The sequence below is a fragment of the Aethalodelphis obliquidens genome, unplaced genomic scaffold, assembly GCF_003676395.1.
Source record: "Aethalodelphis obliquidens isolate GAN/ISIS:26980383/991018 unplaced genomic scaffold, ASM367639v1 scaffold11, whole genome shotgun sequence".
In the NCBI taxonomy this organism is placed as follows: domain Eukaryota; kingdom Metazoa; phylum Chordata; class Mammalia; order Artiodactyla; family Delphinidae; genus Aethalodelphis; species Aethalodelphis obliquidens.
In genome coordinates this window covers 40,771,204-40,785,265 of record NW_020837955.1, presented here as the reverse complement: position 1 = coordinate 40,785,265, position 14,062 = coordinate 40,771,204, and the positions used below count along the sequence as shown (strand labels likewise).

Genomic DNA, 14,062 nt, shown 5'->3' with positions numbered 1-14,062 from the left:
CCTGATTTCTTATGGTTTATCCTCATAACTGCCTCTGTTTCTACTCTTTCCTTTCCTGCCTACCATGCCTTGTCTGTATTTCATTCAGAGGACCTTCTATTCATAAAAGAGCCCCTCACATGCCCATCCCTCCAAATCCCCTAATGCTAAGAACAACCATACGCTGGACACTTATTTCAAATTACAGAAATGACACTGGGTCACAAGAAAAAAAAATCCAATTTTGGTGCTTGTGATCATGCTTCCCCTTGTCATTCTGACATACATTCTATTATCTCCTGGCTTTGGTTCCCATTTCCTAATTCTCTTAGATTTATTTCAGTTTTTCAAAATATTCATTTAGTGTAAGGAATATATCCCAACAAGCACGTAAGCAATGCCGCTGCCTGTGATGACTCCAAAGGACATGCAGTAAAGCTTCGATCTACCTGCAGCCTGTGGATGGATGTGCTAGCAGACACCGTTCTCAACAAAAGCAAAGTCTTTGGCTCAGAGCAGCAGTGTCCAGTGGAACCATCAGCCAAGATACATGTACAATTTTTCTAGTAGCCACATTTTAAAAAGTGGAATTAGGGACCTGGTGGCACGGTGGTTAAGAATCCACCTGCCAATGCAGGGGACTCGGGTTCGATCCCTGGTCTGGGAGGATCCCACATACCGCGGAGCAACTAATAAGCCCGCGTGCCACAACTACTGAAGCCCACACACCTAGAGCCCGTGCTCCGCAACAAGAGAAGCCACCGCAATGAGAAGCCCGCGCACCGCAATGAAGAGTAGCCCCCGCTCGCAGCAACTAGAGAAAGCCCGCGCGCAGCAACGAAGACCCAACGCAGCCAAAAATAAATAGATTTATTTAAAAAAAAAGGAAAAAGCTTTAAAAATGAGCAAACTCTTAAAAAAATTGAATTAATTTTAGTAATATTTACTATACCTGAAGTATTCTTTCAAATGGAATCAATAACACAAAATTAATGAGATGTTTGCCAGGCTGCCATAACAAAGTTCCAAAGATTGGACGTCTTAAACAAATTTATTTCCTTACAGTTCTGGAGGCGAGAAGCCAAGGTCGAGTTGTCAGAAGGATGCTTTCCTCTGAGGCCTCTCTCCTTGGCTTGTGAGACAAATCCCCACCCTGTGTCCTCACCTAGTCCTTGCTCAGTGTGTGTCTTTGTCCTAATCTCCTCTTCTTATATGCAGTTCAGTCATATTGGATCAGGCCCTACCTCCAGATAGTCACCTTCCGAGGTACTCGGATTAGGGCATCAACGCATGAATTTCTGGCGGACACAATTCAGCTCATAACAAGTCTCTTGTTCACGCTGAGCCTTAGAAATCCAGTGCTGTTGTGCACTGATGGTGCGTCTCAGTTTGGACTGGCCATGTTTCAGGTGCTCATGGCTGCACGGGTCCTGTGACTCTTATAGCAGACAGCTCAGGTCGGAGCCGCCCATCATAGGAGGGCTGGCTCCCTGGGCACCTCTACCCAGAGGACCCCACAGTGAGCAGCCTTCCGTCAAATTCCCATGGGCTGAATCACTTGCCAACTATCACCCATTTCAAGATATTTTTTCCCCCAAGAATCGACAGATGAGTATGGATAAAGGAGATGTGGTATATGCAATATACCCTTTTATATGGTACAATGCGATAGCACGCAGCCAAAAAAAAGAATGAAATAATGCCATTTGCAGCAACATGGATGGACCTAGAGATTATCATACTAAGTAAAGTCAGCCAGACAGGGAAAGACAGATATCATATGATATCACTTGTATGTGGAATCTATGAAAATGATACAAATAAACTTATTTAAAAAACAGAAATAGACTCACAGACATAGAAAACAAATTTATGGTTACCAAAGGGGAAGGGGGGGAATAAATTAGGAGTTTGGGATTAACGTGTACACACTACTATATATAAAATAGATAACCAACAAGGACCCACTGTATAGTACAGGGAACTCTACTCAGTATCTTATAATAACCTGTAATGGAAGAGAATCTGAAAAAGAATATACATATATACATACACACACACACACACACACACACACACACACACATATAAAACTGAATCACTTTGCTGTACACCTGTAACTAATACAACACTGTAAATCAACTATATTTCAATTAAAAAAACCCAAAAAACAAAACTTCAGTCTGGGCACAGAGCACAGAAATGTGTGCATCTAGTCCTTCCCAAGGTCAAGTTCTGAATCTGCAGCAACGACCTCAGCCATTGTCTTATTCCAGAGAAGGCACGAAGGATGCTCTTTCCCAAATCACTGCATATACCCAACACCTGGCAGGTATAATAAGACCAGGTCTCGGTCTTGTTTCTTAAATGAATGTGATTCTAAATCTGGCATGAAGAAGCAAACTTTCCTTCTGCTGTGACCTCCTGCCGCCCCGACTCCCCACCTGCTGAGACTTTGGGCGTCCTGGCCACAGGGAGCTGGAACCAGTTCTCAGGTGCAGCTGCCCCTACACTGCCCAGCCCGGTCACGTCGTTCCCAACCCCTCCCTAACCTGAGGAAGAAATTCAACTACGGAGGAGCTGGCCCGGCACCAGGTTCTGGAGATAGCGCTATTCTCACATGTCCAGCTGTGGGAAGCTGTGTAATTGGGGGGTTAGAGGGAATATTACCTTTTTAGGACACACATATACTTAGGCAATTTCCACGTGCCTTGAGAGCCCTAGGTTAGAACCCCGCCTCGCTTGTCCGATTCAACGTCCTGGTAGTTTACCTGGTGTACCTGGTAGATGTAAGCGCTACGTACATTGCCTTCCCTTCCGGGCACTTCCCCATCCACTGAAGCTCGTTGTGGCCGCGTGATCTGCTTTAGTCAATGACACGAGCACAAACGCATGTGTCATTTCTGGGCTGAGTGTGTAGGGGCCGGGCAGTGACTCGCTGTCCCTCTGAGGCTGCATTCCTTTGTGTTGGGACCTGCGCTCACCTGGGTCCCCAGCAGTGAGGATGGACCGGCAGCAGGAGTGAGAAATCAACCTGGGTTGTGTCGCACCACTGAGACGGTGAGAGGTTGGAACCCCAGCAGATTCCAGCCCGTCCCAGCTAATACAGAAGATGGATACTTACTTCCTTCTGTTAATTTTTCCCCAGGAAATTTAATGCTCGTTGATGTTAAAACGATTTTTTTTTTTTTTTTGCTTCGCGGCTCATCTTCCAGGTACTTGAAATTTTGTTTGATGAAATTTTCTCCCTCACCCTCATGTTAGCCTCAGAAAGATGCGCGAGCTTCCGTTTCTTTTTAACGTCCTCGTGGAGAAGTTACGGGCCTTCAAAAATGGCTTTTCAGTCTCTTTTGCCAGTATGCCTCTAACAGCTGCTGTGGAGAGGATTCTCCTCAGTTTTGATTAACAAGTTCAATCAAGTTGAACCTTCCTGACTCCAGGTGAGCTAAGCGCTCACTTTACTACGGCCATCCTTCTGTCTCCTCCAAAACACAGAAACACGTGAGAACGTTCCTTCAGCCCCTTTCTCTTTCTGCCTGTAGTGCTTTATCACTTGAATTTGCTTTTTTTCGAAACCAGGGTTTCTCACCCTGGCCACTGCTGACATTCTGGGCTGGATAGTTCTGTGTGGTGAGGGCTGTCCGCCGTGTAGGATGTTGAGCGGCATCCCTGACCTTGACCCACTTGACGCCAGTCACATCCACACCCCCAGGCATGATGACCTGAAAGGGTCCTGGTTGAGAACCACTGTGCTAAACTGAACACGTTCATTGTTTTCCCTCCGTATGAGGCTACTCTGGCTAAAAACCAAACCAAACCCACTTGGTTCCTCAATTTATTATTTATTTAAGGCCAGCTGTCCTGCTGTCCATGAGCACCTCTGATCTGTCCGAAATCACCCTTAAACGCTGAGTATTCACTCCTTTGTTCCTGCATTCTTTCACTGATTTCTTTGTTCATCTAACAAACGCCCCTGTGTTACGTGCCCGGCTCTGAGAGTTACATGTCTTGTGAGGGATTGCACGTGTGTGGCCTCTATCTTCACAGAGCTCATGGCCCATGGGAGACTCGCTAAAGAAATACACGTGCAAATCTACTGCTGCAAATTGTGGTTAAGTGCTATACGGGAAAAGAAGAGGCCACTGTGGGCATCGGAGCAGAGGTGACATTAAGCTGGATGAGGACAAATGAGCCAAGGTTAGGAGCAGCAGAGGCCTGCCAGGAAGAGGCAGGAAGGGCTGGGGTGCATGAGGACCCAGAAGGGGTGGTGTGGCCAGAATTTAAGGAGCGAGAGAGGGAGGAGAGCTGAGATGTGGTGGGAGAGATCTCGGGGCCAGCGCTGTCAGAGGACGTGAGAACCCACAATGACTATCAGCGAAGGCACACACTCTTCCAGCCCCAAGGACCTCTGGCCCTCAGGCTTCCTGGGCCGCTCTGGGGTCCCACCTCCTCTGGCCCCAGGCTTCCTGGGCCGCTCTGGGGTCCCACCTCCTGTCCCTTCCGTAACACCTGATTACCCTTCTCAAAAACATGATAAGCCAGAAAGCCACTGGGGGAAGAATGGCTCCACTTTTCTAGCAGTCTGTCGAGAAACAGAACTCCCCTGGCTAAGCTAATAACATTTTAGCAGTTGGCCTTAATTGTGAAACCATCTCATTTCTATGAAGAAATATATTCTGCTTTGCCATAGGACCAGGTATAATTCACAGACCATTTCCAAGTGGCCTCTGGCCAATCCTCATGCTATTCTGAACATTTCGATTTTTGTCCCATGTCAAGGACCCCAGGGAATAAATAAAACACACACGATCTCTTCAAAAGGGTTTATGTCGACAACCACAAAAAGGGTCAGCCATCATCCTTTCCCGACGTGGGTGCTGCTGGGAGTAGAACTGGGTCCCCCCACCAAAAGATATGTTGAAGTCCTAACCCTTGGTATCTGTGAATGTGACCTTATTTAGAAACAGGGTCTTTGGGCGTAATCAAGTTAAGATGAGGTCACACTACATGGCGTGGGCCCTCAATCCAATAATCGGTGCTCTTAGAAGAGGAAGATTTGGACACAGTGACACACAGGGAAAAAGCCACACGAATACGGAGGCAGAAACTGGAGTGATGTATCTACAAGCCAAGGACTGCCGGCATCACCAGACACTGAGAGGCAGGAAGCAGATTCTCCCCTTAAATCATTCTTTCTCAGAGAGCACGGCCCTGCCGACATGCTGACTTTGGTTTTATAGCCTCCAGAACTGTGAGAGAACAGATTCCTGCCCAGTGGGTAGGCCTACGTTACCGCAGCCCTAAGAAACGAATACAGGTATCGTCGTGGAATTCTCTGGTAACTTTTCTCAAGGTAAAAAAGTAAAAAAAAAAAAAAAAAGGCTGGTAACTGAGATGAGTTAAGAATCCCGAGGAAGGCACAGAATGAGCTTAGAAGCCACTTTGGTGGCAGATTTTAAAAACTTCTTAACTGAAGAAGCCCCCCCCTTTTTTTTTTTGCGGTATGCGGGCCTGTCACTGCTGTCACCTCTCCCATTGCAGAGCACAGGCTCCGGACGCGCAGGCTCAGCGGCCATGGCTCACGGGCCCAGCCACTCTGCGGCATGTGGGATCTTCCAGGACCGGGGCACGAACCCGCGTCCCCTGCATCGGCAGGCGGACTCTCAACCACTGCGCCACCAGGAAAGCCCCCCCTTTTTTATTAATAGTTACTATTTATCTGAATCACATGAACTACAGTGATGAGACCTATTACTGGCTGATTAAAATGATGGCAGGTTTCCTTTTAGTAGAAGTCAACAGATTAAATAATTTTGTTTGAGCCAGTTAATGGAGATGCCTCCAAAATGAGTGATATTGGTCTTGCCATGGGATTAATATTTTGGTGACAACAGAAAAACACAAACTGTCAAAGGAAAGCATTAGCTCTAACGTAGCCAGAAATTCCCCCAAATCAGCGTCCCAGCCTGGGTTCTCTCTGGCAAGGACTATGAAAATACTTGTGCTTTTCAGTCCTAACTTTCAGCAGAGCATCTACAAAAGGGCGATTGATTTTTATTCTTGGTAGGATTTCTACTTAGAAGCGCCAGCGGGAGGGCCCTGCATAAAACCTTCAGATACACGATCTGTAACAAATTTCTGGTACCACAAACACCATGTGTTAAAAAATGTGTTTATAACGCTGCAAGAAGGTACACACAAAGAGGAAACACCAGAAAATTTGCATTTTTTTTTTTTTTTTACCTTGCCTTTGTCGAAGTAGTGGATGATTTCCTGGTAGAGCCGCTCTTTCAGCTGTCCCTGTGTTGTCGCCTGGTACCCGTCCCGCTGGGTGAGGTGGGCCGCGCACACGTCCTCCGACCACTGAGGCAAAAGCAAAGCGTAAGCGGTGCCAGGTGAGGGCACGGCCAGGGCTACTGTTTCCCTACCGTCAGGTCAGAATGCACACAGTAAGCCCTGAATTCAGTGTGGGCGCTCGGGCCATGATTCCGGGGGTCGTTGGAGCTGCTGCCAGCAGGCTGCCGGGTCTGGAATTGAGGGCAGAACCTCTGTGCAGAGGCCTCAAGACGAGTGAAAGAAAGAAGAAGGCAAAGCTGGGTCTACATTCACACAGAAGAGAAACCCGGCAGGTTCTGGACAGCACAGAACTGTCAGCTTGCCCATGATGCCTTGGAACCTTCCAGAAGAATGAGGAACCGGGTGATCTGTGGCTGCCTCAAGTGGGGCATCCCTGGGCGGCGGCCTCAGTCCTGTGCTGCTCAACATTTTAATCAACAGCAGAAGGCACATGGATTCCACTTACAGGTCGTAAAGAAAGCTGCTTACAGACAGGGAGGCGTCTTGGGATCTTCAGCTCTAGGCACGTTGCCTGTCGCAAAGGCAGGGCTCGGCCAGCGTTTGTGGACGTGACAGTGGACTTACGGGATGAAGGAAGGATGCATCGAAGTGAAGGCAAGCTCATTTGACACCTAAACTCCTATAAACTTATGCTCAAGAAATCAACGGCACTAAATATAGGGTTTAATAAACTTCAATATTTGGTGGGGACCTACTATGTGCAAGGCACCAGGTCAAAGATGAGTCAGAAGATGCCTGCCCCAGAGAGAGTGCTATTACAAATTAGAGCACAGGGGTATATAATAACTCTGCAGAAAAGATTTCATGGGCAATTTAAGGGCGGGAGGCAGGACGAGGGGTTCTGCAGAGGCTCCTCGGAGGAAAGAATCAGGATGGGCTCACTCGTCAGTTGGACTCAGGAGGTGGGTCTTGACCCTGTTTTAAGACAGGACAGCAAGGATGCTACCAAGAAAGCAGCGGACTTGCAGGCTGCCTGGACCACAGCGGGGTGGGGTGGGGGGGTCCCCCACTGGACTCAGGGCTGGCCAGGCCACATCTGGAGCAATGGGACCAGCTGTGGTGCCACATTTTAGGGGGCAAGACAAATGGACAGGAACCACTGGGGCAGAGGGCAAAGGCCCCGAGGGACAGGCCTGCAAAAGTGCAAGGCTCCCTAAGAGGCGGGCTCTCACGGCACACACCCCCTCCCACCTTCCCGAAGCCAGAGGGGTTTGGAGCACTCCGTGCTGGACTGCAGGGCTCCAAAGAACAGGGTGAAAGGGCTATGGGGCCAGATGGGCTCTCCGGCACCTGGAGTGTCAAGTAAGAGTGAGAAACCTTCACGCTGCTGCAAATTCTTTCACCTTCAAAGGAGAAGTGCGTAGCCCAACCATAACTGGGAGTTACAAACTCAATTAATTGTGGCATTTTCACCACATGGCCAGATTTCTACTTTTACGAAGGGTAAAAGTAAAATTTTACATGATTCTGAAACGTAACTACAATAAGATAAATAAGAATAAGAAAGTTTGGATGCCAAATAACTTCCTTGGAGTTTAAAATCACCTAAAAAAATACTGAATGGAGAAGCAAAACTCCTTTACACCTTCCACTTAAACAATGAGATGAAATGACTTGGTTGCTAGGCGAAAGGCTGATGTTTTTATTGCCCTTGTTTTTTTTTGACAAAATAGCCTTACCCAAAAAAAGAAGACCCTATTTGAGGATTTTTACTCAATGAACAAGAATATATCAATCATGGTGAAGAATTTTCATAAAGATACAAGTAACGTTCTTCAGTATGCTGATTAACCAGCATGAATTCACATTTTCTGCAATATCAAAACATATTTAGGACAAACTGCAAAATGTAATGATGTAAAAGATACGGAGAGCAATTATTTGGCATCTAACTGGAAAATTCAAAACCCCAGTGGAAATGATAATGCAATTGGGCCGACTGATTTGGGTTGTGAAACATCCTTGTACCATTTGTGATAACCCCGTCTGTGCTCAGTAAGTGCAATGATTAAACAAATGATGCTTCATACCCATATATCTATTTTACATTCACACGCCCGTAGAAAAGTTTATGTACTGTGAGAGAGAGTAAGGGTGACCAAGCAGCTTGTCAAGCCCATTTTAATTTCCCTGGTGTAAAAGATGTATCTTCGTAGTTTCAAAATCACCTTGTTACTAAAATTTGGGTTTCTAACAAATGAAAGCCATTAGAATTCAAAGTGGGAGGGCTGGTGTGAGATGCCCCAACTGATAACTCTATCTTCATAAATGACAGTCCTCAGGAGAGCTTTATATGGTGCAAAGCCAAAAGGGTACCATGGATGACTACGGATGAGGCGTTCAGATTGAAACGAGTCTCATTGTGTTTTCTTTATAAAGGACTCTTGTTTTCAGGCAAAGGTCAATCTCCACACTCCAGTGTCCCTAAAGCAGCTTATGAGTATGCATATCACACAAGCTACTGGAGAGTTCAGGACTGGGCCAAGGGCTAGAAGATTCTTGCTGGGGATTCACTGCCTAACACGGGAAATTCCCTCATCTATCCACCTACCTACCCACGTATCCATCCACCCACACATCCGTCCATCCATCCACACAACCATCTAACCACCTACACATCCATCCACCTACACATTCATCCACACATCCATCCATCCATGAATCCATCAATCCATCCACCCACACATCCATCCATCCATCCATCCACACATCCATCCATCCACCCACACATCCATCTTGCCATCCATCAATACAAACAACCACCCAGTTATTTACTGTGGGTCCACTCTGTATGACTAACTGGGCTGAAAATGGACATGGGGAGAGCATGAATATATTATGGCAACACACACACACACACACACACACACACACCAATGCCCAAAGCTATCTGAATAACAAAAGGACACTGAGAGCTGAAAGCTGTCATGCCAGACCTATGCTGAGGGGTAACATTCCCCAGGAGAATCAGGCAGGAAGGCCAGCATGAACTGATGGACCAATAGGAGATCTCAATGGAACTGCTTAGGATGCACAGAGAGAAAAGTCATGATCTGGTCCCTACACTCTTTGATAAAATAATGAGAGGTGGGCTCATCCTCTCTCTTAGCTATTGTACCACAGAAGTTCCTTCTTATTGAGGTCGCCCTCCGGCATTACTGGGTCCTGTTGGCAGGAATAAGGAATCACAGAATCTCTAACTCACTGCTGACAGACCAATCATGGGTGTTTAAGATGCTCAGTGATAACTTGCTCTGACATCTTGTCCAATTTGCATTCAGGAGAGCCAAATCTATAATCAAAGTACTTCTTAACTATCTTTGTTTATGTCACTGCATTGAGTCAACGTCCATAAAATCTTAAGTTCTAGGTTTACTGAAATTTGTCATGGAAAAATCAAATGCTAAATGATCTTATAATTTATAACGACAGGATCATGAAAGTATATGGTAAGTTTTACTACCTTCAGAAGCTTCGCATGGAGAAGCAAGGTATAGGCTGCTTCAGTGTAGTTATCACATTCCTTGTGCAGGTCACAGAGCTTGTACAAATACCTGAGACGATAAAACACAGGTACATTCTTAAAGCCTCACCAAATAATTTGTGTTGAGAATTGCAAGAGCTAAATTCTACCTTCAACAGTAAATCATCTCTATACTTTCTTTTTACAATCTTCACAATGAATAATGCCTTGGAAGCTTCTGGTACACGAAGCACTAAGAAAAACCAACCAGAGTAATACGCAGTAGATATATTTTTAAAATTTAAGTCCTCTCTTTTCAGGACAAAACTGAAGGTGGCACAAGGAGGTGGAATTATACTTCAAGGTCTCTCATTCTTTCTCATCTTTTCCAGAGTTTTCTTTCTTGCAATTGAAATGAGAGTACACAATGTTTGACTGTGATTTCTTACATTTCTATTGAGTCCAAATATACACACACACAAAATCCATAATAATACAAAACCATAAGAATAAAGAGCTCCAATGATCACAGCGAATGTGATCAAAAGAATTCCTCTGCCATAAAGAAATAAAAGTTGCTTTTCTAATATAAAGCAACCTACATTTCTTTTTGTATACACTTTTTTTTTAACATCTTTATTGGAGTATAATTGCTTTACAATGGTGTGTTAGTTTCTGCTTTATGACGAAGTGAATCAGCTATACATATACATATATCCCCATATCTCTTCCCTCTTGCATCTCTCTCCCTCCCACCACAGCCTACATTTTGGATAAAAGAAACTGATTGTTTTCCTCAAGGTTTATTATATTCACATGGTACTGTTTTTAAAGGACAAAGTTAAAAAGTCTTAGAAATCAAAAGTTAGAAAATCATGTTTTTGTTTACTCTTTATACAAATAAATACACTAGAGACTTAACAAAAAAAGAAAGAAAATAATGCTTAATGTAATTAAGATTCATCATTAAACTATAATGCCACGTGGATTATATAATTATTCTGGTCTCATAAGTGGTAATCTTGCTAAAATTTGACACTGGCCCCTAAGAGTGACCAAGAAGAAGAGGGTACCAATCATAGCCCACCACCCTAGAGAAAAAGGCAAGTGAAGGAGAAAAATCCAGAAGAAAGTATGAAACTTGAGAATTTGGTACCCAGGTAAGAAGAGACTGAAAATTTATACTATTGCCTTATTTCTGATAAAGTTAAGACTGGACTTCTCATTTGATCACACGGCTTACTGTGAAACAATAAAATTTGTGGCAGTGCCTTTCATCTAAAGGGCCATAAGGGGCGGTCAAAAGGAATAAAAACCCTGTGAAATAATAATTTTCTTCTGAGCTGGCTAAGGATGCCCCCCACCCCATATCTCCGCATCGGCACGGACAAACTGCACCAGGCCTGATGATGCTTCTGGGAGCTCCACCAAATTCAAACTCGAGCCTTCACGATTTCCTACAAGACCAACCCCTGTGGCTATAAAACACTCTTTAGCACGGACTTGACAAACAGCAATCATTAAACAGGTCGAGGGCGCAGACGAGCCAGACGCTCACATACCTGATATACATTTCTTCTCTTTCAATCTCTTTGTAGAAATTCTGAAAAATCAAACCACAACGCTGTTTTAAGAAACCTGTTCTATAAAAGGTGTCACATACACATTAAAAATCCACAGTTCTTCAACGTGTGTCAAACACAGCCAGATGGACCCAGATCTTTGGATATGAACCATAAATTCACATAAAATGCAAAAACACCTTACACTGTTCTTCATTTTTTTTTTTTGGCTGGCGGGGGGTGATTCTACCTATACTTTAAACAGTGTAGCGTGTATATGTTAATCCCAAACTCCTATTTTATCCCTGCGCCCCCCTTCCCCTTTGGTAACCATAAGTTTGTTTTCTAAATCTGTGAGTCTATTTCTGTTTTGTAAAGAAGTTCATCTGTATCATTTTTTTAGATTTCACATATAAACGATATCATATATCTTTCTCCATCTGACTTACTCAGTATGATAATAACTAGGTCCACCCATGTTGCTGCAAATGGCATTATTTCATTCTTTTTTATGGCTGAGTAATATTCCATTGTGTATATATATATCACATCTAAATAGATAACCAACAAGAACCTACTGTATAACACAGGGAACTATACTCAATATCTTGTCATAAGCTATAATGGAAAAGAATCTATATATTCAGATATATATAGACCTGAATCACTTTGCTGTATACCTGAAACTAACACAACATTGTAAATCAACTCTATTTCAGTAAAACAAAAAGGAAACAAAAAACATGCTTGGCAACAAAGTTTTAAAAATTAAAAAATAAAATAAACGCTGTGATGGCTTAAATCTACTTGTGTCATTTGAAAGTCACCTGTTTTCAGTTAAAACAAAGGATTACCGAAAGATATGATCTCTTCACCATTCCTAACCATTGTAATCTCATTAGAAGCGAAAAAAAAAATTTTGGAATAAGCATCATCAACATGATTTAAAGCATGCTGGGTCTAGCCTCACTCACCAAGAGCCACAAGAAGGCAACGTGGCATTGTAGACCTGATGTCCAACACAGTGGCCACGAGCCACATGTATTCAAATAGAAAGTCAATTTAATTCAAATTGAATGAAGTTAAAAATTCACTTCCTCAGTTGCACTTGCCACACACTTCTGAGCGCTCAATATCTGTATGGAGCCAGTGCTACTGTCTTGAATAGTGTAGATACAGAGCACCTCCATTATCAAGAAATTTCTATCGAAAAGCGCTGATCTAGACAGACCTTCCAAAACACAGTGAGAAAACTGGTTGCTGCTTAAAAAACACCTCGTGTACAGCATTGATAGAGGAAGGTTACTTAGCAGATTATCAACAACAGGCTAATTCTACATATTGTAAACTATTTTCAGGATGGGCATAAATATTTCTATTACAATTACATTTCTTAATGTGAAATCTCTACAAACACTCTAAAACCTTTTATCGTTCATGAGGCACCAGAAAGGTGCAGAACAGTCACCTAACAAGGCCTAAAGTATGGAAACACCATTGCCGCTTTCAATGTGAAATTTAGCACCTGCGCACCATGTCAGAACTCTAGAATGGGGGCCTGAGATAACTAGTGAATAGCACCATCATAAGCATGCCATTACCCAAGAAGATGAAACAGCCCGTTTCATTTCATTAGCCAAAGAAAGACACTGCTTCCACAATTGATCTCTCCGAAAAGAAATCATAAACAAATGCAGAGTAAGCGGGGGCGCGTTTAGAAAGACGCGCCGAGATTTTCACATTCTGCAGCACCTGAGATGTGCGTGTCCTCTGGTTCGTGTGCTGTGTCTGGGTAATGAGGATATTTTCAGCTGACGGCTCGGAGCGATGTAACAAAGGGAACCTACATCAAAGGCAGAGGATGAGCCCTTCACTTCCAACTCACCAGTATTTACACGCTACGATTTCACACCACCCTCTTCTGCGCTCCTATTTTTAATCCTTTCCTAAGCTTTTGATCATTCTCCTCTACAATTTCACAACGGGGATATCATGCGACTTTCCTCCCTCTCTCCGAGATACGGAAGTGTCTTCTATTCCCTGCCTGCTTTGCGTTCTCTTCCCTGCCTAGGACTTCAAAGCCTCCCTAGAACTGAAGGACGTTCATCTCAAATCCCAATTTCTTTATAAAACTTTTTCTTTCTTTATGTAAAAGTTCACACTGCTCGGTGCCCCACTTCTGGGCTCTGCGGGCATCTTCCCACCCCCCGTGGTCCTCTCCGCACCAGGGCAGACACCTATCCAAGCAAACCCTATTGGGACTAGGTCTCCAATCCCAGTCCAGTGCTATGCGTTGATCTTTCAGAGCGCAAGCATTTTCACTGTATTTCAATTTTGTACTCCTTCATAACTAAGACACATCCTAAGAGTTTTAGAATTCTAGTTGGAACCACCTTAATTAGCCTGTAAAGGGGCCATGAAGGACCTAACTTATGCCTGTAAAACAATGATTCTACCATTCTTGGGTATGAATATGTTGATAATTGCACAGAAGAGCCAGGTGACACACAACAAATCATGAACCAGTAATTAAAGACTGCATGATTATGAGGTGACGATGAAATGCCACTTAATTACAAATACGCATTTTGCCTAGCGGGAACCATGATCCAGTACACATGCAGACTTGCTTGCAGAGGTACATCTAAAGGACTAGGCCGCTGGGCAGAATCACAGCCCCTGTCTCTCATTTTTTAATTTT

General features: G+C 44.1%; 1 protein-coding gene across 2 annotated transcripts in view; it reads right to left on the bottom strand.

The window, feature by feature from the left end:
• The window catches only part of DOCK1 (dedicator of cytokinesis 1), a 542,215-nt gene that overhangs the window by 59,356 nt on the left and 468,797 nt on the right, over window positions 1–14,062 (bottom strand). For both annotated transcript variants that reach the window (XM_027112936.1, XM_027112937.1), the window contains exons 36-38: window positions 11,362–11,402; window positions 9,800–9,890; window positions 6,223–6,342 (exon numbers count right to left, since the gene is read on the bottom strand). In XM_027112936.1, coding sequence (XP_026968737.1) covers window positions 6,223–6,342; window positions 9,800–9,890; window positions 11,362–11,402 — 252 coding nt within the window. The remainder of the gene's footprint in view (window positions 1–6,222; window positions 6,343–9,799; window positions 9,891–11,361; window positions 11,403–14,062) is intronic.